Here is a 26,653-nt window from a genome sequence, read left to right as displayed (position 1 = left end):
AAATGTGTGAGAGGTTCTAGGCTGACAGTAGCTCCCATCATGGTCAAATGCACCCCCACCATTCCTGAGTGTCCTCCAGGACACAGTGGGGAGAAGGCAGGCTTAGGGGTCCCATATCAGCTTCCTAAGGAGCCTTGTCTCATCTGTTCCCCTCTAATCTGCCCACAGCCACCCTTGTACCCCTCACCCCAACCCTTTCCAGTTTCCCTGGTACCCTGGCTCCTGCCTGCCCCACCAAGCTCAGGTGGAGGTCCCTGCAGGCCCATATGGGCTGGGCTCACCCACCTGCTGTGATGTTTGCCCTCTCCCACCCGAAGGGCCAGTGACAGCTGGTAGAAGAATCAGACACAGGCTGACAGCACATAAGAAGAGCAGAGAGCTTTGAAGATACCCACAGGTTGACTTCTTGGTCAGGGGAAGGCCTAGCTGTGATTTGGTCTATCTCTGGCAGCTGGAACCCTGGGAGCAGGTAAGACCTTGAGGGGGGCAGGCAGTTATAGGCAGCTAAGGCAGGGCTCCCAAGTCACAACACCCTCTCAAAGGCAGGTTTTTGTTCCCAGCACTACTCTCCACCCCTGAAGAGAGCCTGCCAGGGCCCCCTGTGCTGGGCCCTGATCACCACCTGCTCTCGGCACCTTCTGGGCTTTCCTGGTTATCGACCAGGCTCCCACCCTGGCAGGCAGAGGACATGCCCCAAGGTAGGGTATTTATGATTTGGTTCCATGTAGGCACCACATCTACCATGCAACCCCAACTGGCCTGATTTAATAATACATCAATGGAGACCATGGAAGATTGGGTTCCTCTACATTTATTGCAACTGCTAAATGATTAACATTCACAACTTCTTAGATTTTAAAAACAAAAACAGAAACAAAACTTTCATTTTGTAACATCACAAACGTCTTCTAGGTTTTACCAAGGATCAAAAACACTAACATTCTCTATTTGATTTCCAGTGATGGAAACAAGCCAGAGACAGTAAGCACCCAAAGTGGCGAGTTAGCACTTTCCGGATGCCTGTTGTCCTCACGGGAGAGACCCTGAAACTAGAATGACAGAAAAGACGCTGTGACTTTGACAAGGCCACACACCCGCACACGCACTCACAAATTCCCCGCAGAGTAGCCTTTGCTGAGAGAGCAAGGTGGCACAGAGGGCCAGCACACACTGGTCCCAGGCCAGCAGCTGGCACAGGACACACTACCATGCTCCATCCTGGCACCTGCAATGCCTCAATGTTGACTCCACAGGAGAAGTGTCACTTAAGTGCTCAGAAGACTTTGCAGGCTCAAGAAGTAGGCGTTTCCTTTAATATTTGTCAAAGGCTCACAAACAGTGTCAGCTCAAAGCGGGATGTCCCCAGGAGGAGTAGTGGCAGGAGGCTGTGGGGACAGGACTCACATCCTGAGAATTCCTAAAGCATTTTACTTGTGAATAAAAGTGGAGAAAGCCAAGAATGAACACACTAGGACCGAGCGAAAATGACATTCAGGGCTACACTCAAAGAGAGAGTGAGAAAATGTGCTGGGGATGCACGTCTCATTCAGGCCAACGGATACTTTGACCAACAGGTACCATGGGTGACCAAGGCACTGTTCTCAGAGTTCCATCTTGTGGCCTAACTCACAGTCAACATGGAAGGCTGATGGAAGGATTAAAAAAGAGAGGAGTAGATGAACTTCCATAGGTGTGGTTCTCCCAAACCACACCACCCTTGCAGGCTGGTTCACCTCTGCTGAAGGACCACTAGCGTTGCCATAGCCATAAAGATCTGCTGGATACCAAAGCAATAGAAGTGATCAGAAGCAGGCAGAGATCTGGGGACTACGCCTGACATGAAGAGAGATGGCACCAGGCAGGTGAGATGCCATGGTGAATGGCAGGACAGACAGATAAGACAGAACCAGAGAAGTAGGACTACAGCTGGGAGGCCTGTGCTCTGAGAAAGCAAGGATTTTTCTTTCCTTTCCTTTCCTTTTCTTTTCTTTCCTTCCTTCCTTCCTTCCTTCCTTCCTTCCTTCCTTCCTTCCTTCCTTCCTTCCTTCCTTCCTTCCTTCCTTCTTTCTCTTTCTTTCCTTCCTTCTTTCCTTCCCTCCCTCCCTTCCTTCCTTCCTTCCTTCCTTCCTTCCTTCTCTTTCTCTTTCTTTCCTTCCTTCTTTCCTTCCTTCTTTCCTTCCTTCCCTCCCTCCCTCCCTCCCTCCCTCCCTCCCTCCCTTCCTTCCTTCCTTCCTTCCTCCCTCCCTCCCTCCCTTCCTTTCTTTTTTTATTATCCAGCCCCACCACCTCCTCTACTCAAACAAAAATTTCTTGACAGCCAATAAAAACAGCTGACAAGGTAACTCACTGCTGTGTTCCTCAAGCTTGTACTATCAGTACGACCAAGTTGTCTAGATTTTAGCACATATTTAAAACTTCAATACTGCTGTTTTAGGAAGAAGCGTTAAGAATACTACAGTCTGAGAATTTAACATGTAGTTGCAAAGCACTGGGAGAAGCTGGAAGGGGTGGCTTGAAATAGCAAACAGCTGTGAGGCCCACCCCAAGAGGATCTTTCCTATTCTGTAAAAGGGCCCTAACAAAACATTTCAACTGCCACACATGCAGAAAATGAAGAGTGTTGAAGACTTTACCTCTACCCCTTTGTAGGAGACTTCACATGTGGTTTAAAAAGAAAAAACAAACTGTAGCTTTCTTTGTGGATTCTAAAAAGAAGTATAAATTTGGGGGAAGTTTCATCAGTGTAGTGACTAGTTCCCATCAAATACAGCTGTATTATACTGTTGCTAAATTTTAAGTCTCTTGGGATGCACTTAAGAGATGAGACTCTAAATAACACATTCATGGAATCAAGTATCTCCACTTGTTCACAGCTTCAGTGCTCCCACCGGCAGGCTGTGGAGCCAGAGTACAGATTACATCCATTTAAATTCTGGAAACAATGAGAAGACACAATTGGTAATCATTTCAGCATCAAGTTTGCCAACTGAACACTTCTGGAGAGCAAAATGCCAGGGTGGCACTATCTTCTGAGGGAACCAGGAAAGACTCAGAGGGGACTTGTTGCCCAAAGCACTTGGAAGAGGAGGAAAGGCAAAAGCAGACTGAAAACGGTGCATTCTTTTTTCTTTAAGAAAAAGAAAAGCCAGCATAACCTCTGCACCAAAAACTGCAGAGACATTTGTTTTTCATGTACACACCGAACTGACTTGGGCTCTGGTTCCAGGGTGGATCCGGGGCAGAGGTGGCGTTTTTAGAGTAATTGTTGCTTCAAGGCTTATCTTTCTCACCAGTGGTTTTCATCTATTTAGGGAGAGAATGATTTTGTTCAAAACTGAGTTGGAAATTACAAGTGGGGAAAGAAATTAAAGAGGAGAAAGATGACATTCATAGGGCCAAGGCCCTTCAGAAGGAAAAGGATTTGAAGACCCTCAGAGAGGGAAATCGTCCTCTATGGCCAGCTTTCAAGTCACCCTTACACTTGTGGGACGCAGGGCCACTCCTGTGGCAGCCTGGGAGCCCTGTGCTGAGGCCCTGCAAGCAGGCTAAACGCAGCTGTGGTTGGCTAGTGTGGTACTCGCTCCTTCAGCCAAACCTGGAAGGTGAGAGGGGGGACAACATCCACATCCAAAGACTTTGTGTTTCCCTCAAAGAATTTTTTTTTTTGTGGTATTCTCATGTCTGGTTTTGGGGTGCAGGAATACCAACTTTTCTGGAGGAACCATCGCTGCATATCAAAATGCCAGCTTAGGCAGGATGCCCAACGTGCCAGCTCGTGCACATACCTATTTGTTGGCCCGTTTGTGTCTGTACATCTGCATCATCCTCTGACGGAAGATGTCAAACGTGTCTTCCTTGTGCTCCTGCCCGTCAGCGCCCAACCCCTCCCCTTCGGAGGCCGTACCCCTAAGGAGTAAAATGGAGAGTTAGCCACACCTGCACCCAGACCTGGCCACCAAGACATGAAATGGCTTGAGCAGTCAGAATGGACAGAAGTATGTGGGAAGTATCACAGTGATGGCAAAGGAGAGGGAAAGTGCAGATGTGATCCCCAAAGGAACAGGGGCACTCACCTGTGCAGGTGCTCAGGAGCCCAGATTACAGTAGAGAGCCCCTCCCCCCACAGGTGCTAAACTCAGTTATAAATGAAATAAATGCCTGCTGGATGTTAATGGGCTAAATCAGGTTCTACCCTGGAAGGTTTGCATATGGGTTCCCAGAAAAGGAAAAATGCTAATTAGTGTAAGTACCCAGAATCATCACTCAGCTTTTATGACAATGTGGCCAAAATGCCAGGGGCCAAGAAACCATTTAAATAGTCTGCACAAGCACAGCAAGGAGCTGAGTGAACACTTGCCTATGGAAACGTCTGCTTCTCATCTCATCTGAAGGCTCCCTTTGTTTTTTTTTAATCCTCACCCAAGGACATTTTTCCATTTTTTGTTCAGATAGAGCAGGAGGGAGAAAAAGGGAGAGGGAGGGAGAGAGAAACATTGATGTAAAAGGGACACATCGAGTGGCCGCCATCCGCACAACCAACCAGGGCCGGGGACAAACTGCAACCGAGGTACGCGCCCTTAGCGGGAACCGAACCTGGGTCTCTCTGGACCGCAGGCCGATGCTCTAACCACTGAGCCAAACCGACCAGGGCAAGACTCCCTTTGTTAAACACAAAAAAACAAAACAAACACCCCCCCACCCCGACACACCGGCACAACACACCAAAAAACTGCCAACTTTAGACCATGTTCACCGTGAGGGGAATTAAGAATTAGGCCACAGCCCTGGCTGGTTTGGCTCAGCGGTAGAACATCAGCCCACAGACCAATGAGTCGTGGGTTTGATTCCAGTCAAGGGCACATACCTTGGTTGTGGTTTGTCCCTGGCCCTGGTTGGAGTTATGTGGGAGGCAACCAGTCAAAGTGTCCCTCTCATGTCAATGTTTCTCTCTCTCTCTCCCTTTTTCTCCCTCCTATTCTTTTTGAAGATAAACAGAAAAATATCCTCAGGTGAGGATTAAAAAAAAAAAAAGGAAAAAAGAATTAGGCTGCAGGTAAAAGGACTTAGGACCAGAATCCCAAAGAAAACCTCTTCTTCTAGGCAAAGGCACAACTCTACACCTCCCCAGCCCTAAGTGCCTGCTGCGTACATGCCAACGGGCTCCCTGATGCCCTTCCCACAGGAGCCCAGGCCATGGCCTTCCTTCCAGCCCATCTTCTGCAGCATCTGGAACCCCAGGTTCTTGTCAGTCAGTTTTTGCTGGGCGAAGTCAAAGTCCTTGGGTTTCTGAGGAGAGAGCAGAGTGTAGCATGTGGGTTGCATCAAAGTGTCCAGAGTAAGGGTCTCCAGCATGGTCCAGCACTGATGACCCCTGACTCCCCAGACACTCATGATCAAGCCATGGTCACTTCCCCACCTCTCACCATAGAGGGGACAAAACAACCTAGAGAGGCACTGAGAGTCCAGTGACAGGAAGGGAAGTACTCCGAGGTATGAAGCAGCGTGTGTGTGCATATAAGTTTGTGCATGAGTTACTGAATGAATCTGGGGGAGCCAGGAGGTGAGGGGATCTTGGCAGGATGATGGGCCGAAGTCCATCTGCTGGGCATTAAAGGAGGGATGCAAAGGAAGGAGGAGCTTGTTGTTGGCTGGGGCAGGAAGAAGGGACAAAGAGCAGTGCAGAAGAGACATGCAAAGGCTGAAGGCCAGGGGAAAGCCAGGAGAACAATAGGCAGGAGCTGCTAGCCCTAGGGGTGCCACCTACCATCAGGAACTGATCTCAGAATAGAGGAGATGGAACCTGCCACTGAGATGACAAGGGGTGCCTGTCCCACGACCTTCCAGGCCCAGAAAAGAACAGCTGAATAGATGCTGGGGAAGGCAGGGCAAGGAACACCTGAATAGATGCTGGGGAAGGCAGGGCAAAGACTGGCCATGAGTCCCCAAATAGCAGGCCTGCCCACCCTTCAGGAAAGCGCTTGGTGGGCGCAATAAAAACAGGGATCAACTCAGCCTGGACAGATCTCATAAGCATTAAATCTGTGTCTAAAAGTCACTCTGTCCAGTCTCCTTGGGCTGAGATGTGCACAAAGAGCTCCAGGCAAGACTTCCTCCCTGCCTGTCATTGCCCCAAGAAGAGACTGGTCTGTAGGACACATGATGCACACGGAGTTAACATACATTTCATTTCATCTTCAAGGTATCTCCTACTTGCAGGGTAGGTGTGACTGCCCCATATAACAAATGTATAGATGGAAGAGGCTCAGGAGTTCCACACCAAAATTAGGTGGCCAGCTTGAGCCCGAACCTAGGTGCCCCCTTACTAGGCTACCCCCTCACCCAGGCCACCAGATGGGCACCTGAGTTTTGGCTCAGCTTAAAACCGAGTCCACCAGCTGGACCACAAGCTCCAGGTGCAGGAAGGCACTTCTTCCTTCTGTAGGCTGGGGTCATAATGATGCTTCACCTGGCTGCTGAGACTGATATGGTGCACTTGGAACGGGTTTGACTCATTGGTGGCCACTGCATTTTCCTCACTGCCAGCAGAGACGCTAGCAGAGACCTCCTGGCTCCCCACTCACCTCCCTGACTTCTAGGTACCTGTGATGTCTCCATGCATCCTGGATGACTTCACCTGGCCATTTGGAATTCACCTCCATCTTCTTCTGATAACCTGCTCTTGACAAGGGCTCCCTAGTTCAGCCAATGGCAGCTCCATTCTCCTAACTGCCCAGGCCATCAACCCTGGACTCTTGGCTTTCGCTGTTCTACATCCAATTCATCTGTGAGGCCTACCAGGTCCACCTTCAACACCCCCGCGTCTTTGGCTCTGCCCAGCTCCTACCCCACAGGCTGCTTTCAACACAGCCATCACAATGGCCACACATCTTCTACCCAAACCCCACAACAGATCCCTAAGGGCCTCTCCCAGAGAAGCGCCACAGTGCTGACATCTGTCTATAGGTCTATGTGACCTGAATCCCTGCCACCTCTACTTCCTCACCTACCCCCTCATCACTCCACTCGGGCCCAAAGAGCTCCCTGTTGACCCATGACTACCCTGCGGCCTCTCCCAGGCCCTCCTGCTTAAATAACACTCCGACCCCACTGTATTCCTTGTCAAACTGCTTCTCTGTATCCATAACACCCCTCCATGACCTAGTCACACACATTTTGGCCCTGCTCACTACTGCCTCAGGGTGAGCACATGGGGCCAGATGCACAGGAGGTTCCAACCATATAATTAACATATACACTATGCTTAACTGCTTTTTAAATCACATTACAGCTCAGCCAGAGTGGCGTAGCTGGTTAAGCATCGTCCTGTGCACCAAAAGATTGACGGTTTGATTCCTGGTCAGGGCATATACCTGGGTTTTGGGCTTGATTTAGTCAGGAGATGTAGGAAAGGCAACTGATAGATGTTTCTCTCTCTCTCTAAAGCATGTCCTCAGGTAAGGATTAAGAAAGAACAAATAAACAAACAACAAAAAACAAACAAAACAGTAAATCTGAACCTCTTGAGGACTGAGATATCCATTCCATTGCACATATCAGGCCTGAACTATCTGTTAAATGGACTACCCTTCTGTGCTTTGGACAAAGCTAAACAGTTTGTTCTCAAAAGTTGCTGGAGGGCCCAGCTGGTGTGGCTCAGTGGTTGATCATCAACCCATGCACCAAGAGGTTGCAGGTTTGATTCCCACTCGGGGCACATGCCCAGGTTGTGGGCCTGATCCTCAGTGGGGGGCATGCAGAGGTGGCCAATCGATGTTCTCTCTCATCATGTTTCTATCTCTCCCTCTTCCTTCCTCTCTCTCTAAAATCAAAAAAGAGAGAAAAAAAAAAGTTGCTGAAAAGAAAAGGCATTTGTTGTGCTTTGTACATTCACACCTAGTCTGAAGTATGAGTACAACTTAATCACAAGCCACAGTGTGGTTTGAGATGCTGACAAAATCCAACTGACTACGTCATACAAGGACTCACAAATGGTCACGCTCACCTTCTTTTTGGACATGGGGCGACCCCGAGGCCTGTCGTAGGCAATGCGAACTGGTTCATGAACTGGAAGACAAAAGATATAAATATATGTATATATACCTATACACGCTTTCCCCATATTTCTGAGAAAAAGAGGGTGTGCAATTATGGCTAATAACCCTTCTGCCAAAAGAAGGTAGCTATGACCTGGACAAGGTCAGCTGCTTGGCCTGGCTCCTTTCAGGAACCACATGACCATGGAGCACAGAAGTTGAACATGTGGGCTCAACTGAGGGCTTCTAGCTGTGAAAGAATCTCCTTAAACACAAGATGCCCATGTTTATGATAAAGGACCAATAACATGGATCATGTTCCATGACTACAGAAATACACTTTGTTTCATAAACTATGTAAAATGAATGCTAAGTGTGCACTCCAGCATCTCTATGGCTATCCTACTGATAAAGAATTATGCCCTGGCTGGTTTGGCTCAGCAGTCAGAGCGTCAGCCCGTGGATCAGAGTCCCGGGTTCGGTTCCCACTAAGGGCACGTACCTTGGTTGCAGTTTGTCCCTGGCCCTGGTTGGGGTTGTGCAGGTGGCAGCCACTTGATGTGTCTCTCTCACAATGATGTTTCTCTCTCTCTCCCCCTCTCCTACTGAAAATAAATGCAAAAAAAAAAAAAAAATCCTCAGGTGAGGATTAAAAAAAAAAAAGAATTAAAGTCCAGCCATGGCTGGCATGGCCCAGTGGTTAGAGCATCAGCCCGTTCTCTGAAGGGTCTCGGGTTCAATTCCCAGTCAAGGGCATGTACCTGGGTTGCAGGTTTGATCCCCTGCTCTGGTTGGGCATGTGTAGGAGGCAACCAATCCATTTGTCTCTCTCACATTGATGTTTCCCTCTCTCCTTCATCCTCACTATCTCTAAAAAGCAATGGAAAAAAATATGCTTGGGTGAGGATTAAAAAGAAAAAGAATGAAAGTCCACACAGAACTTTCCTGCAAAAACAATCGTTTCTTTTTATTTTCTTTTAAATTCCTCACCTGAGGATTTTTTCCATTTATCATCATATAGAGTGGGAGGGAGGGAAGGAGAGAGAGACAGAGAGAAACTTCGATGTGATAGAGCCACATCGACTGGTTGCCTCCCACACTACCCAAACAGGGCTGGGGACAAACCACAACCGAGGTACGTGCCCTTGACCGGAATGGAACCTGAGACTCATTGGTCTGCAGGCCGCCACTCTAACCACTGAACAAAAACTGGCCAGGGCAATGATTTTTTTTTTTTGCTGGTAAATTCCATTTATTATTATTATTATTATTATTATTTTTTTTTCATATTTGACAACTTGTCTTTATTTAGTTTTGGAAAAGGGGAAAAATAAAAACAAAAGTTAAATCATGCAGGCTTCTCCACCCAAACACATTTTAACATTTCCAAAGGTTGAGCAAGTGACTTATTTAATCAGTTTGGAGTTTTATAAACACTTTGAACGTTACACAATAACATAGATAAGATGCAAGGAAAATAGACAGAATTTCATTAGTTTGATTAGCTTGGCAATTAATGTTAATGCTGTGAAACTCATTTTTTTCATTGACTAGCATTAAGATCATAATAGACCTCAATTTATACTTTTATCAAGGAGCCTTGGATATTGTAACGACTTGAAATTTCCAGTTGGGCAGTAATGATTATATGCAGCATGATCTTTACCAGAAAGTCAAATATATACTGTCTTAGTTCCTCAGAATTCACATTTCTTGTGTTCAACTCTAGGAAAGGAGTACAGTGGAACACATTCTTATGTCTGAAAACGTGATACTTTGGGTAACCTAAATTAATTATCTTAAATAGAATGATATTTATTGGTAGCTTGCTTTTATAGTAATTACACTCTTTGAAACCAAATATATTGACCAAAGTGAAAGGAAGAGGACTTTAGTAAGAAACAAGGTGAAAATGTAAAGCCAAGTTTAAAAAAATCAAGTGTATATTGGGAAATTGGATTTCATTTTTACTTTTTGCTGAGTCTTAGAAACAGTTTAGGTCATTATGGATAATAAAACCTTTAAACCATATCTGGCTTCTAAAAAAAGTATTCTTTTTTAGTATTTTTTATCTGAAATAAAGTAATTGCTTTTCTTTCCCGGTAAAGGTTGGATAGAATAGATGGTAACTTTCATGTATCACATAAATATTTTAATCCTAATTTACCAGTGTATTATTATTTTTTTTAATTTTATTTTTGTTACAGATGTTTCTCCTTTTTTACCCCATTGACACCCTCCTTCCCAACCCCCCCCCCCCCCGTCCCCGGCTTTGTTGTCCGTGTCCATCAGTTATGCATACAGGCATATAAGTTCTGTGGTTTATTTCTTTCCTCCCCCCACCACCTCCTCTTCTGAGGGTTGTCAGTCTGTACCCTACTTCCACGTCTCTGGGTCTACCCTATTCCTCAGACTGTTATGTTCATTATATTCCACAAATAAGTGAGATCATGTGGTATTTGTCTTTTTCTGCTTGGCTTGTTTCGCTTAGGATACTTTCCAGGTCCCTCCATGTCGTCTCAAAGGATAAAAGATCTTTCTTTCTTACAGCTGCATAGTACTCCATTGTGTATATGTACCACTGCTTTTTTATCCATTCATCTACTGATGGACACTTGGGCTGTCTCCAGATCTTAGCTATTATAAATAGTGCTGTTATGAACATGGGGGTACACATATTCTTTCTGATTGGTGTTTCAGGCTTCTTAGGGTATATTCTTAGAAGTGGGATCACTGGGTCAAATGGAAGTTCAATTTTTAATTTTTTGAGGTAACACCATATTGTTTTCCATAGTGACTGCACCAGTCTGCATTCCCACCAGCAGTGTATTAGAGTCCCCTTTTCTCCACACCCTTGCCAGCACTTGTTTGATGATTTGTTGATGGCGGCCATTCTGACAGGTGTGAGGTGATACCTCATTGTTGTTTTAATTTGCATCTCTCTGATGATTAGTGATGTTGAGCCTATCTTCATATGTCTCTTGGCCATTTGTATGTCCTGTTTGGAGAGGTGTCTATTAGGCTCCTCTGCCCATTTTTAATTAGGTTCTTTGTCTTCTTTTTCTTTTCCTTTTTTTTTTTTTAGAGGAAGAGAGGGAGGAAGAGAGAGAGAAACATCGACGAGAGAAAGACACATAGAGTAGCTGCCACCCACACAACCCCAACCGGGGCCGGGGACAAACTGCAACCGAGGTACGTGCCCTCAGCGGGAACTGAACCCGGGACTCTCTGGTCCTCAGGCCAACACTCCAACTGCTGAGCCAAACCAGCCAGGGGTATCTTCCTTTTGTTGAGTTGTATGAGTACTCTATATATTTTGGAAATTAACCCCTTATCTGATGTATCATTGGCAATGATGCTCTCCCATACAGTGGGCTGGCCTTTCCATTTTGATAGTTGTTTCTTTTGCTGTGCAGAAGCTTCTAGTTTGATGTAGTCCCATGTGTTCATTTTTACCTTTGTTTCTGTTGCCTTAGGTGATGTATCAGTGAAAATTCTGCTGCATATGATGTCCGAAATTTTGTTGCCTACATTTTCTTCTAGAATTTGTAGGGATCCACAGGTCACATTTAAGTCTTTTATCCATTTTGAGTTTATTTTTGTGTATGGTGCAAGTTGATGATCTAGTTTCTTTTTTTTTGCATGTAGCTGTCCAATTTTCCCAACACCATTTATTAAAGAGGCTGTCTTTACTCCATTGTATGCTCTTGCCTCCTTTGTCAAATATTAATTGAGCATAATGTCTTGGGTCCATTTCTGGGTTCTCTGTTCTCTTCCACTGGTCTCTATGCCTGTTCTTGTGCCAGTACCAGGCTGTTTTGATTACAGTAGCTTTGTAGTATAACCTGATATCTGGAATTGTGATCCCACCTACTTTGTCCTTCTTTTTCAAGATTGCTGTGGCTATTGGGGGTCTTTTATAGTTCTATAAGAACTTTTGAAGTATTTGTTTTAGTTCTGTGAAATATGTCGTTGGTATTTTGATGGGGATTGCACTGAATCTATAGATTGCTTTGGGTAATATGGACATTTTAATGATGTTAATTCTTCCAATCCATTAACAAGGTATGTGCTTCCACTTTTTTATGTCTTCCTCTAATTCTTTCTTCAATGTCCAATAGTTTTCTGCAAATAGGTCCTTTATTTCTTTGGTTAAGTTTATACCTAGGTATCTTAATTTTTTTTGCTGCGATGCTAAATGGAATTGTTTTTTCAGTTTCTCTTTCTGTGAGTTCATCATTGGTGTATAAGAATGCCGTTGATTTCTTGATGTTAATTTTGTATCCTGCTACTTTGCCAAATTAATTTAAGTCTAGTAGATTTTTGATGGAGTCTTTAGGGTTTTCTATGTATAATATCATGTCATCTGCAAATACTGACAGTTTCACTTCCTCCTTTCCAATTTGGATCCCTTTTATTTTTTCTTCCCGTCGGATTGCTGTGGCTTAGACTTCCAGTACTATGTTAAATAAGAGTGGCGAAAGTTGACATCTTTGTCTTGTTCCTATTCTTAAGAGATATGCTTTTAGTTTCTGCCCATTGTGTATGATGTTGGCTGTAGGTCTTTCATATATGGCCTTTATTATGTCGAGATATGATCCCTCTACTTCCAGATTGCTGAGTGTTTTTATCAGAAATGGATGCTGGATTTTGTCGAATGCTTTTTCAGCATCTATTGATATGATCATGTGGTTTTTATTCTTCATTTTATTTATGTGGTGTATCACATTTATGGATTTGCGAATATTGTACCAGACTTGCATCCCTGGGATGAATCCCATTTGGTCATTGTGAATACTTTTTTTGATGTATTGCTGAATTAGATTTGCTAGTATTTTGTTCATGATTTTGGCATCTATGTTCATCAGGGATATTGGTATGTAGTTTTCTTTCTTTGTAGTGTCTTTTTCTGGTTTTGGAATTAGAATTATGCTGGCCTCATAAAACGAGTTTGGAAGTCTTCCTTCTTCTTGAATTTTTTGAAATAGTTTGAGGAAAATGAGTTTTAGTTCTTCTTTGAATGTTTGGTAAAACTACCCCATGAAGCCATCCGGGACTGGGCTTTTGTTTGCTGGGAGAGTCTTGATTACCTCTTCAATTTCCTTAGTTGTTATTGGTCTGTTCAAGTTTTCTATCTCTTCCTGGTCCAGTTTTGGGAGACTGTGTGTTTCTAGAAATTTGTCCATTTCACTTATATTGTCTAATTTGTTGCCATATAATTGTTCATAGTAGTTGTTAACAATCTTTTGTATTTCTGTGGTGTCAGTTGTTATTTCTCCTCTTTCATTTCTGATTTTGTGTATTTGGGTTCTCTCTCTTTGTTTCTTGGTGAGTCTAGCTAAGGGTTCATCAATCTTGTTTATCTTTTCGAAAAAATAGCTCTTTGTTTCATTGATCCTTTGAACTTTTTTTTTTTTCTCTATGTAACTTATTTCTGCTCTGATCCTTACTATTTCTTTCCTTCTATTTGCTCTTTCTTTTTGTTTGCTTTCTAATTCTTTAAGTTGTGAGGTTAGATAGTATATTAGAAATTTTTCTTGTTTCTTGAGGTAGGCCTGTAGTGCTATGAACTTCCCTCTCAGAACTGCTTTCACTGCATCCCATATATTTTGTGTTGTGTGTTCATTTTCATTGGTTTCCAGGAAGTTTTTAATTTCTTCCTTGATCTCCTTGGTAACCCATTCATTGTTTAATAACATGTTATTTAGCCCCTCATGCTTTAAAATGTCTTTGCATATTTTTGTTGCAATTGATTTCTAGTTTCATGCCATTGTGATCTGAGAAGATGCTTGATATGATTTCAATCTTCATGAACTTGTAGAGATTTAGTTTGTGTCCTATCATGTGGTCTATCTTTGAGAATGTCCCATGTGCAATTGAGAAGAATGTGAATTCTGTAGTTTGGGGGTGTAATTCTCTGTAGATATCTATTAAATCCATTTGGTCTAGTGCTTCATTTAGAGTCTCTGTTTCCTTGCTAATTTTTTGTCTAGAGGATCTATCCAGTGATGTCACCGGGGCGTTGAAGTCCTCTGCTATAATTGTATTGCTGTCGATTTCTCCTTGAAGTCCTCCAGAAAATTTTTTTATTTTTTATTTTTTTATCCTCATCCGAGGACATTTTTCCATTTTTTGTTCAGGTAGAGTGGGAGGGAGAGAGGAACAGAGAGAGAGAGAGAAACATCGATGTGAAAGGAACACATCGAGTGGCTGCCACCCACACAACCGACCAGGGCCGGGGACAAACTGCAACCGAGGTACGCGCCCTTAGCGGGAACCGAACCCGGGTCTCTCAGGACCGCAGGCCGACGCTCTAACCGCTGAACCAAACCGGCCAGGGCCAGAAAATTTTTAAATATATTTTGGTGCTCCTATATTGGGTGCATATGTTTATCAAGGTTATATCTTCCTGTTGGACAGATCCTTTCAATATTATGTAGTGGCCTTCTTTGTCTCTAGTTATGGCCTTCATTTTGAAATCTATTTTATCAGATATGAGTATTGCTACCCCAGCCTTTTTTTCCTTTCTGTTTACTTGGAAGAATTTTTTCCATCCCTTCACTTTCAACCTATGTGAGTCTTTTGTTGTGAGGTGGGTCTCTTGTAAATAACATATAGATGAGTCATGCTTTCTTATCCAATCAACTACTCTGTGTCTTTTTATCAGAGCATTCAATCCATTCACATTTAAAGTGATTATTGATATGTACTTATTTATTACCATTTTTGTTTAGTTTGGTTATATTTTTCTTCCTATTTCTTCTTTTTTTTTTTTTTTTTTTTTTTTTAATCCTCACCCGAGGATATTTTTTCATTTTTTGTACAGATAGAGTGGGAGGGAGAGAGAGAGAGAAACATCGACGTGAAGGGACACATCGAGTGGCTGCCACCCGCACGACCAACCAGGGCCGGGGACAAACTGCAACCAAAGTACGTGCCCTTAGCGGGAACCGAACCCGGGTCTCTCCGGACCGCAGGCCGACGCTCTAACCGCTGAGCCAAACTGGCCAGGGCTATTTCTTCTACTAATTACAGCAGTCCTTTTAACATTTCTTGTAGTGCTGGTTTGGTACTAATGTATTCCCTTAGCCTTTTTTGTCTGGGAAGCTCTTTAATTGACCTTCTATTTTTAATGATAGCCTGGCTGGGTAGAGTAGTCTTGGATTCAGATCCTTGTTTTTCATGACCTTGATTACTTCATGCCATTCCCTTCTGGTCTGCATTGTTTCTGTTGAGAAGTCAGCTGAGAGCCTTATGGGGGTTCCTTTGTAGGTAACCTGTTGCTTATCTCTTGCTGCTTTTAGGATTATCTCTTTGTCTTTAATTTTTGCATTTTATTTTTATGTTTTTTATCCTCACCTGAGGACATTTTTTCCATTCTTTGTTCAGACAGAGTGGGAGGGAGGGAGGGAGAGAGGGAGGGGGGGAGAGAGAGAGAGAGAGAGAAACATCGATGTGAAAGGGACACATGAGTGCCTGCCACTTGCACGACCAACCAGGGTCAGGGACAAACTGCAACCGAGGTACATGCCCTTAGCGGGAACCAAACCTGGGTCTCTCTGGACCACAGGCTAACTCTCTAACCGCTGAGCCAAACAGGCCAGGGGAATTTTTGGCATTTTAATTACTATGTGTCTTGGTCTGGGCCTGTTTGGGTTTTTCTTACTTGGGGCTCTCTGTGCTTTTTGAGCTTAAATGAATTCTTCCTTCACCAAATTAGGGAAGTTTTCTGTCACTATTTCTTCAAATATATTCTCTAACCCTTGCTCATTTTCTTCGTCTCCGGGGACTCCTATGATGCGAATATTGTTATGTTTGCAGTTGTCCCACAGTTCTCTTAAGCTGTCTTCCTGTTTTTTTTGTTTTGTTTTGTTTTGTTTTTTTGTTTTTTTTTTTATCCTCACCCGAGGACATTTTTCCATTTTCTGTACAGATAGAGTGGGAGGGAGAGAGAGGAAGAGAGAGAGAGAGAGAAACATCGATGTGAAAGGGACACATCGAGTGGCTGCCACCCGCACGACCAACCAGGGCCGGGGACAAACTGCAACCGAGGTACATGCCCTTAGCGGGAACCGAACCCGGGTCTCTCCGGACCGCAGGCCAACGCTCTAACCGCTGAGCCAAACTGGCCAGGGCTGTCTTCCTGTTTTTTAATTGTTTTTTCCTTTTGGTCTTCTGATTGGTTGATTTTTTATACCGTCTTCTAATTCACTGATCCGTTCCTCAGCTTCCTCTACTCTGCTGTTTAGACCTTCCAATGTGTTCTTTATTTCTGATATGTCATTCTTCATTTCTTTTTGGTGGCTTTAAATTTCCAATTGGTTGATTATCAACATTTCTATGTCTTTACTCGTGGTGCTGATGTCCTTACTCATGCTGTTGTGCTTCCTCAAGATCATGGCTCTGAATTCTAGCTCTGTTAACGTGCTTAAATGCTCCGCATTTATCTCATCTTCGGTAGAGGTCTCTTGTTCTTTCATTTGGCTTTTGTTTTTTTTGTTTCACCATTTTGGCTATCACAGTGGGCTTTGGAGCCTGCCAAATTTTCCCTGTGGGTGTTGGTGTTCTGCTGTTTGTGGCTCCCTCTCCTGGGTTTGGATGAGCCAGGGAGGACCCACGTTAAACACCACTGTCAAGTCTTACTTTCCTGGTTAGAGTTGCTTGCCCAGGAATGGTTCAGTTATCCTCTAGCTTTTTGCCTGGAGGCTATCAGTAGGTTACTTGAAGAGCCTTGGGTTTTCAATTGAATGAAAAACTCCCTCAGGGGCTCTGTGTAAGGGGCTTGCCCGAGGGTGGGGCAGATGCTGGTTGTTAATTAGCCTCAATTTGCATTTCAATGGCCCACCTGGGTGGGGTTGAATCTCCGAGGGAGGGGCCGCCTCTCCCCAGGGCCCTGGGAATGAGTAAGATGGCCACCGTCCTGCATGGCTGCAGCTCAGCAAAAGCTCTGAGCGCCCTCCAAATCCCAAGTGTTCCCACACAGTTCCAGTCCAGTCCACCCTCCCTCTGCCAGAGCCCAAGATGAGTGGCTGTGGTTATTTTAGCGTCTGTCGTGGCTCTGGGCTGTGGAGCCGCTTGGCAGTTTAACTTGAGGGTGCTGCTCACAGCTAAGACCACTGCTGTCCGTGGGCTCCCAGCCCGCCTCTTGCGCCTCCGCAATCCTACCAGGATCGAATCTGTGTCCCTGGTTAAATGATCCTTGCAAGCTGCTTTTCTGTTGCTTTTTCCCAATGACTTGTCTTTATTTTAGTTGTAATTCCAGTTTACTCCTGGGAGACGGTCTGTGTAGTTTCCATTCACTCTGCTGTCATTTTGCAATTTCCTCCAATCATGTTTCTTATACAAAGCTCCATATCACATTATTATTGTTTTTATTATTTGGTGATGAAGGGGAGATCAGTAGGCCTGCTTCTGTATCATCAACCACTCAATCCAGGAACTGATAGCGTCCGAAATAAAAAGGACTGCACTTTCCCCCATGAGAGACATCCTTAAGCATTCTGATACTCTACTGCCATCTGAAGAGGTCAGTAAAATAGTTAGCAATCCATTGTAATGCCAAAGCTTCCAAACACAAACCACAGGATTTTTCTGCTAGTGGGAAACTATTTTAACACTGCTGGGTGTATATGTGACAGTCTCAATAACATAGAACACAGGTGACACTGATGGGGCATTGTTTACCACCACTACCACCACCTCACACGCAACATCAGTTCCCACTCAAAGCATGACCCAGGCTTAGCTGTGTGGACACTTGGATAGGTAGGGAACACGAGTAGTAGACTGGGCCATGTTTAGCCCATGAAAAGGCCACAAATGATACAATTCCACTTACTGAGCCTAGAAAAGTCAAGGCCAGAAAACAGTCAGTGGTTGCTGGAGCCAGGTAGGAGAGGGGACTGTAGATACTTTCTGGGGACAGCTCCAGGTTCCACTGTACTGGTGGGTTCATGCCTGTACACATTTGCCAAAACTCCTTAAGCTGTCCACTTGAAAGAGGTGCATTTTATTGCTTGTAAATTGAATCTCAAGAACTTTAACCCTCCACACAGGAGAGCAGAAAATGGCCTCCTCAGAGCACACAGCTCCTGCTAAAAGCTGCATGAGACCAGATTGTCCCGTGTCCTCCCACCTCACTGTCGCTAAGTAAGTGTCACTACCCCAGGCCTTCCTTGGCTCAGAAGGCTGGGCTCCCTCCCCACCAAGGCCATGGGCAGGAAATGGCTGAGATGACGTGGGCCCATTCCCTCTACAGCCAGGGCTACTCTGCTGTAATCTGAGAAATAACAGAGACTCCGAGCAGTATTGGGATGCTAGAAGCCAAAGACGACTTGGCAGCATCTCTTTAGAGTGCTACCATTAGACCAAGTGGAAAAGTAAGTTTCACACAAACATTTGCAGTGGTATGCAAAACACTAGTACTGTTTTAGGTTAAAAAATACAAGACCAAAGAACCCTATGTTGAGGAGGATTTGGGAGGTAAACACCAGGTTGGTGGGTGAAATCAGAGGTGGGCAGGTGACAGGGGTCAGCTGGTTATCTTGTGACTGAAGGTCAGTAAATTCTTTAATACAGGCAGGCAATGTCTCCACCTGTTTCCACAACCAAGTGCTGCTAACTCCTCCTCAAGTACTAAACAGATTATGCAGGGCTCTAGGCCAATCCTGGCACTCACCTTTGGGCTCTTGGATGAGACACAGCCTCTTGGGAGCTGGAATCATGCCAACCTTCAACGACTTGCTGCTGACCCTCTTCCGGGGAAAGCAGGTCTGTGATAGGGCAGGTGTGCCAGCTGGGCTGTCTTCAGCTGCCTCACTTGGAAGGCCATCAGCTGTGGGGCTGTCCTCGAAGACCTCGGACTTGGCAGCTGTTCCTGCAGCCCTGGAGGGCCCTCCAGGAGTGAGGGCCTCCTCATCCTCCTCCTCCTCAATCCCATCATCCTCCTCCTCCTCAGGCATCACCTGTAGGCTCTCCAGCTCAACCTGCTGGTGAGGAGGCTCATTTGAAAACTCTCCTTCCCCTTCCATGGGCTCTAGGGAGCTCTCAGTGGCATGGAGGTTCAGTGGAGGTGATGTAAAACAAATAGATGGGCATAGTTCAAATACCCTCTTTCGATAGAATTTAAAAGCCGAGCTATTTTGGTCATGTAGAAACCTGGAATAAAGATGATATACACTGGTTAACCAGACAATTCTCTGAACATTCTATTTTAAAAAACATTTTCTTTATTGATTTTAGAGAGGAAGGAAGAGGGAGAGATAGAAACATCAATGAGAGAGAACATTGATCGGCTGCCTCCTGCATGCCTCCAACTAGGGATCAGGCCCACAACCTGAGTATGTGACCTGACCAGGAATCAAACCGGCGACCTCTTGGTACCTAGGTTGACGCTCAACCACTGAGCCACAACAGCTGGGCTGAACATTCTTATTTGCTGAAACTGTTTGAATGGACCCAATGAAGCTGGGAGTGGGGCAAATTAGTGAATAACCTGACCTCTCACCACCATCTATGGCTTATAGTGCAGCTTTGGAATGAGACAGAAAGTTTGAAGAGCCAGAATGTGAGGCCTAACTGCTTTTTGGGAGAGGGAGATGGAGAAACAAGGTATGCTGGGATGACCAGGGAATGTGCTGGAATGAACTCTAACAGCCCAGAGATCCAATCTGGACTCAAGCATCCCTTTCCAGGGATGTCACTGGCCTCTGGACTTTTGAGGGCTCTCTGTGATTCTAGGGTCCATCTCACATTTCCAGATAAGATAGAGGAAGCATGTCACCCACAGAACCTCTTGCCTCACATTTGAAGATACAAAATACACTTGGACAGAAGTTCTTTTATAGGAAGACTCGACTTCATGAAGATGTCATTTCTACTTTGGTTAATGTATTAATGTTGAAAAGTATCTCAATAAAAGCATCATTTGTTTCTGGACCTGGACAAGATGATTCTAAAGTTCATACAGAAAAATAAATATGAAAAAACTGGGAGAACTCTGAACAAGCTCCACCAGATATTACAAGGTGTGTGATACCTAGTTAAAACAGGAGTAGTACTGGGATTAAGAAATACAAATTGGACACCCAGCTGGTGTGGCTTAGTGGATTGAGTGTAGTCCCATGGACTGAGAGGTCCTGGTTAGATTCTCGGTCAGGGCACATACCTGCGTTTCAGGCTTGATCCCCAGTAGGGGGTGTGCAGGACACAGCCGAATGATGTTTCTCTCTCACATTGATGTTTCTATCTCTCTCCCTTCCTCTCTCTCTAAAAAAAAAAAAACCAATAAAAACATGTAAAAAAAAAAAAAAGTACAGCCCTAGCCAGTTTGGCTCAATGCTTAGAGCTTCAGCCTGCAAACCAGAGAGTCCTGGGTTCAGTTCCCACTAAGGGCACGTACCTTGGTTGCAGTTTGTTCCTGGCCCCAGTTGCAGTCGTGTGGGTGGAAACCACTCGATGTGTCTCTCTCATGTTGATGTTTCTCTCTCTCTCTTGCCCCCTGTCTCCCTCTGCTCTATCTGAAAATAAATGCAAAAATGTACTTGGGTGAGGATAAAAAAAATAAGTACAAATTGGTTGCAAATTAGTCACAGGGATGTAAAGAATAAAGAATATCATCAGCCCTGGCCAGTTTGGCTCAGCGGTTAGAGCGTCAGCCTGTGGTCCAGAAGGACCCAGGTTCAGTTCCCGCTAAGGGCACATATCTCAGATGCAGTTTGTCCCTGGCCCTGGTTGGGTCATGCGAGAGGCAGCCACTCAATGTGTACCTTTCACATCGATGCTTCTCTCTCTCTCCCTCCCACTCTATCTGAACAAAAAATGGAAAAATGTCCTCGGGTGAGGATTAAAAAAATATATATATATATCTTCAATAACATTGTAATAAATGCCCTGGCCAGTTTTGCTCAGCAGTTAGAGCATTGGCCTGCAGTCCAGAGATACCTGGGTTCGGTTCCCGCTAAGGGCATGCACCTTGGTTGCAGTTTTTCCCTGGCCTGGTTGGGTTGTGCAGGTGGCAGCCACTCAATGTGTCTTTTTCACGTCGATGTTTCTCTCTCTCTCTCTCTCCCTCTCTCCCTCTATCTGAACAAAAAATGGAAAAATGTCCTCGGGTGAGGATAAAAAAAAAAAATTGTAATAACTATGTATGGTGCCAAGAGGATACCAGAATTATTGGGAGATTACTTCATAAATTATATAAATGTCTAACCACTGTGCTATACAGCTGAAACTAATAAAGTAATATTGAATGTCAACTGGAATTTTAAAAATAGCATGGTACTAGTCCATGAATAGATGGACAGACAGGCTAGAAGAAGAGCCAGAAACGCATCTGATGAAGGGGGCCTCTTAAACCAGTCTGAAAGAATCTTTTCAACAAATAGGGGACAACTAGACAGCTTTTAAGAAAAATATTTAAATGGGATCCATAATGCACCCCCTGCTTCCAAATAACTCCCCATACAGATCGGGGATCTAAATGTAAAAAAAACCACAACAAACTCTGGCCAGTTTGGCTCAGTGGTTAGAGTGTCGTCCCATGACCCATGGATCGAAGGGTCGCAAGTTCAGTTCCCAGTCAAGGGTTCGTACCTGGGTTGCATGTTCAATCCCCGGCCCTGGTCAGGGTCGTGCAGGAGGTAACCAATCTATGGGTTTCTCTCTGTCCTTCCCTTCTACTCTATCTAATGATCAAGGAAAAATATCCTTGGGTGAGGATTAACAAAAAAACAGCACAAAAACAAAAAAAGAAGGAAATATACACAACTATATCATAGATAAGAGCTCTTAAAAATCAAAGAAGCAGCCCTGGACGATTTGGCTCAGTGGTAGAGTATCAGCCCACAGACCAATGAGTCACAGGTTTGATTCTGGTCAAGGTGACGTACCTCGGTTGTGGTTCAGGAGGCAACCAATGTGTCCCTCTCATGTCGACATTTCTCTCTCTCTCTCTCTCCAGCCACCTCTGTCTAAAGATAAATAGAAAAACATCCTCAGGCCTGGCCAGTGTGGCTCAATGGTTGAGTGTCGACCCATGCACCAAGAGGTCGCCGGTTCGATTCCCGGTCAGGGCACGTGCCCAAGTTGTGGGCCTGATCCCCAGTGGGGGGGCATGCAGGAGGCAGCCAATTGATGTTCTCTCTCATTGATGTTTCTATCTCTTCCTTTCCTTTCCTCTCTAAAAATCAATAAAGAAAAAAAATTTTTTTTAAAGAAAAATATCCTCAGGTGAGGATTAAAAAAAAAAAATCAAGAAAGAAAGAGCCCAAAAATCCTAACAGAGGAAAGGGGAAACATTAAGGACTTCTACCCTCCAAAAGACATTGCTGGAATGAGAAGACAAGTTACAGACTGGGAGAATATGTCTGCAAATCACATTTCTGATAAAGGATTTGTATCAAAAATACACAATAAACTATCAAAATTCATTACTAAGTAAATAAACAAACCAATTTTTTAAAAAAGGGCCAAAGATCTAAAGAGACACTTCACTAAAGAAATATGAAAAGCAAGAAGCATACTAGAAGATGCTCAGTACCATCAGTCCTCAGAAATGAGAACCACAGTGGGATATCCCCTCCTCTTCCTGGGGTATCAAAAAAATGGACACAAGCAAGTGCTGGTGAGGACAGGGAGGAATAAGAACTCTCACCCAGGCTGTTAAAAAGGTAAAATGGCCCTGGCCGGTTTGGCTCAGCGATTGGAGCATCGGCCTGTGGTCCAGAGAGACCCGGGTTCGGTTCCCACTAAGGGCACGTACATCGGTTGCAGTTTGTCCCCGGCCCTGGTCGGTCGTGCGGGTGGCAGCCACTCGATGTGTCCCTTTCACATCGATGTTTCTCTCTCTCTCTCTCCCCCTCCCACTCTACCTAAACAAAAAATGGAAAAATGTCCTCGGGTGAGGATAAAAAAAAAAAAAAAAAAAAAGGTAAAATGATGGAGTCACTTGGAAAGGAAGTCTGGCAATTTTCTCAAAAGTTAAATGTGGACCCACCATGGGAGCCTGTCTTTCCCCTTCTTGGTATTTATCTGAAAAATAAAAGTATGTGTCCACGGAGGTCCTTATGTGAATGCTCACAACAGCTTTATCTGTAATAATCCCCAAATGAAAACACCTCAAATACTGACAACAGGTGGATGGTTGAGTAACATACAGTGGTCCCACTTTTCTTAGCTTACCTATTAAAATTTTTGCTTTACAACCATTTAAATTCTGTACTTGCTTTAAAGGTTAAATAAAAAATGCCCTAGCCAGGTGGCTCAGTTGGTTGGAGCATTGTCCTGTACACTAAACTGTTGCGGGTTTGATCCCTGGTCAGGATGTATACAGGAGGCAACCAATAGATGTCTCTCTCAATGTTTCTCTCTCTCTCTTAAAAAAAAAATCAATACAAGTATATCCTCAGGTGAGGATTAAAAAAATTAAAAAATCAAATAAAAAAGATAGGAAAAAAGGCCCTAAAACTGAGTGTCCACAGAAACAAGTGAACCTGAATGTATGTCAAATTGATGACACAGTCACACACACAAAACGAATCAACTCAAGCAACTATTGAGCACATCAGAGATAAAATTCTTTCAAGGAAAACAAAACACAAAGGCATCTTGGCCTTGCCCAGTGTAGTGAGTTTCAAACTATTCTATGAGCATTGGGCGACAGAACACATTATCCCACCTGATGTTGCTATAGGATCCAGGACTCTCACTGTGGGTAAGGAGGTGATAGCATGTTCTGAGGAACACTGCCCAAAAAGGCTGCTCAGCCCTGGCCAGTTTGGCTCAGCGGTTACAGTGCCTGCTTGTGAACCAAAGGGTTGCAGGTTCGATCATCAGCCTTGTTCAGGATTATGTGGGAGGCAACCAGTTGATGCTTCTCCCCCCCACCCCTTCCACTCTCTATCTAAAAGTCAATGAAAAAATATCCTTGGGTGAGGATTAACAACAACAAAAAAACCTCTGCACAGAGGGTGAGAAATAACCCCAAGCCCTGGCAGTACAAAGTGCCCAGGATGATGCAGAGTTTTCTTGCAAACTTTAGTTTTCATGGGAGGAAAAGGATGGATGAAACATTCTTAGCTTCCCTGTACTGAGTTATCCCCCTCACCTGGTCCTGCCAGGACAAGAACTCACATGCCACAGGCAGCCCCAATCTGAGGCCTGCAGGTGGCAGTTCTTGAGGTCACCAGGTTTGTAAAAGGCAGAAACAGGCAGAGCATTTGCAAAGCCATCAGTGCTCTAGGAGCTGGTCTGGGTCTCCCAAGAAGCAGAATGTACCCCCAGTGCAATACCCAGTCATGGTCCCAACAAGCTAGAAGAGCATGCTTGGTCACCACTGGGTCCAAGAAATGCACTAGAGCCCTGGTCGGTTTTGCTCAGCGGTTAGGATGTTGGCCCATAGACCAAAGTCATGTGTTCGATTTCCAGACAAGGACATGTACCTCAGTTGCGGGTTTGATCCCCGGCCCCTGTCAGGGTCATGTGGGAGGCAACCAATAGATGTGTCTCTCTCACAATAATCCCTCTCTTTCTCCCACTCTATCTAAAAAAAAATCAATAGAAAAATATCCTCAGGTGAAGAAAAAAAAAATTAGAAATGCACTAGAAAATGTGAAGTTTTTAACTGCATTAAAAAAAAAAAATCCTCGCCCTGGCCGGTTTGGTTCAGCAGTTAGAGCGTCGGCCTGCGGTCCTGAGAGACCCGGGTTCGGTTCCCGCTAAGGGCACGTACTTCGGTTGCAGTTTGTCCCCGGCCCTGGTTGGTCGTGCGGGTGGCAGCCACTCGATGTGTCCCTTCATGTCGATGTTTCTCTCTCTCCCTTCCTCTCTCTCCCTCACCTTCTATCTGTACAAAAAATGGAAAAATATCCTCTGGTGAGGATAATAAAAAAAAAAAAAAAAAAAAAAAAAAAAAATCCTCGCCCTGGCCGGTTTGGTTCAGCAGTTAGAGCGTCGGCCTGCGGTCCTGAGAGACCCGGGTTCGGTTCCCGCTAAGGGCACGTACTTCGGTTGCAGTTTGTCCCTGGCCCTGGTCGGTTGTGCGGGTGGCAACCACTCGATGTGTTCCTTTCACATCGATGTTTCTCTCTCTCTCTCTCTGTTCCTCTCTCTCCCCCCCACTCTACCTGAAAAAAAAAAAAAAAAATCCTCACCTAAGAATATTTTTCCATTTATCTTCAGAAAGAGTAGGAGGGGGGAGGGAGATAAACATCAATGTGAGATACATTGATTGGTTGCCTCCTGAATGACCCGGAACAGGTCCAGGGACCAAACCACAACTGAGGTACATGCCCTTGACCAAAATCGAACCTGTAACTCTTTGGTCCGAGGGCTGATACTCTAACTGCTGAGCTAAACCAGCCAAGGCTTAACTGCATTCTTTAGTAGACTAAGGCACAACTCTGCAGCATGTTGGGAGCAGGCAACAGTCAGAAGCCCCAGTAGATTGTAGGATACAATGTATACAGCAAGCAAATCCACCTGCTCCCCACACATTCCCCTCCAGCTCTGAAGGGAGCCCAAAAGGGTTGTGGCTTAGTAATGGGAACTTTGAAGAACATGCATCCCACAAGCAGAACTATTTCCTGACTATGTGGTGATGAGTCTGAGGAACGGGGAGGGTAATGGTTCTCCTCCCAGCCCAAGGGTGCCAGGCTGTCACTGCATAGAAGTGCTTGTTGCCCACACTTAGACCAGGGACCACCATCACTCCAAGAGCAGCCCTCATCAGCCCAGAGCAGCCAGTGTAAACAGGAGGCAGTGCCCCCCTCTTCCTCAGGCTCTTGGGTGAAGATGTACCCTCCCTCATTCCATTGTTCTGTCTCTGCTCAGGTCCTGGGGACACCGTCCCTCTGCCCAGGGAGCTATCTCCCCTCCCGTGGAAAACTCCTACTTGGCCTTCGAATCCAGCTTAAATGTCTCTCTGGGGAGCTTTTCACCATCCGCTCATTATCTCAGAACAGGCACTCTTCTCTCCCAGTCATGAGTTCAGCAGAAGTGAAGTGATAACTTATCCCGCTGGGTTCGATACCTGGGGCAGGAATGCATCTGTCAGGCCACCCTTCGGGCTCCCAGGACACTTGTGGGGTGAACACACTCAAACCAGAAGGGCGAGATGGGTACGTACCACAGGTCAGGGTTGTCGGTGCTGTTTTCTATGCTGAATTGTTCGATCTCTGGTCCCACCTGAGCAACAAACTTGGCCAGTTTCTCTGCAGTCTCCATGGTCTTCATGTCAACTACAAACAAAACAAAGCAACTGTCACATGTATGAGCTGACATTTTCCTTGAGGACATCATGGGGCTGTGGAGACTGATTACAAAGATGGTCCCTCATATCCCTTCCTGCATATTTGCCTTTTGCCATATCCAGCAGAAATGGACTCTCCTCTCCCTGAACTGAGACTGGCCCTAAGACTCCTGCTAGCCAACAGATGTGGCAGGAGTGCCCAGCCTAGGGATTAGAGGCCTCGAGCACCTCCACTGCTTCTTCTGAAGGCCTGACACCAACCTCAGGAGAACCAGCCCTGGCTGACTAGCGAGGGTGGTGGTGGTAGGGTGGTGGGTGGTGTGTGTGTGTGTGTGTGTGTGAGACAGGCACATGGCCTAGTCAGCCATATCAC

At 45.1% G+C, this 26,653-nt stretch overlaps 1 protein-coding gene across 2 annotated transcripts in view; it reads right to left on the bottom strand.

The window, feature by feature from the left end:
• Nucleotides 1–806: 806 nt before the first annotated feature.
• SUGP2 (SURP and G-patch domain containing 2) overlaps nucleotides 807–26,653 on the bottom strand; it is a 40,592-nt gene continuing 14,745 nt past the window's right edge. Inside the window, exons 6-11 of one of the 2 annotated variants that reach the window (XM_036240440.1) lie at nucleotides 26,158–26,269; nucleotides 18,712–19,190; nucleotides 8,003–8,064; nucleotides 5,150–5,286; nucleotides 3,786–3,906; nucleotides 807–1,049 (exon numbers count right to left, since the gene is read on the bottom strand). In XM_036240440.1, the coding sequence (XP_036096333.1) occupies nucleotides 3,786–3,906; nucleotides 5,150–5,286; nucleotides 8,003–8,064; nucleotides 18,712–19,190; nucleotides 26,158–26,269 (911 nt within the window). In that variant the 3' untranslated portion in view covers nucleotides 807–1,049. Of the gene's footprint in view, nucleotides 1,050–2,310; nucleotides 3,304–3,785; nucleotides 3,907–5,149; nucleotides 5,287–8,002; nucleotides 8,065–18,711; nucleotides 19,191–26,157; nucleotides 26,270–26,653 lie in introns of those variants that run through there. The other variant, XM_036240439.1, reaches the window with a different exon arrangement.

This window comes from Molossus molossus, unplaced genomic scaffold (genome assembly GCF_014108415.1).
Source record: "Molossus molossus isolate mMolMol1 unplaced genomic scaffold, mMolMol1.p scaffold_m16_p_4, whole genome shotgun sequence".
NCBI classification, from domain to species: domain Eukaryota; kingdom Metazoa; phylum Chordata; class Mammalia; order Chiroptera; family Molossidae; genus Molossus; species Molossus molossus.
This window is presented reverse-complemented; position numbering and strand designations above follow the sequence as displayed.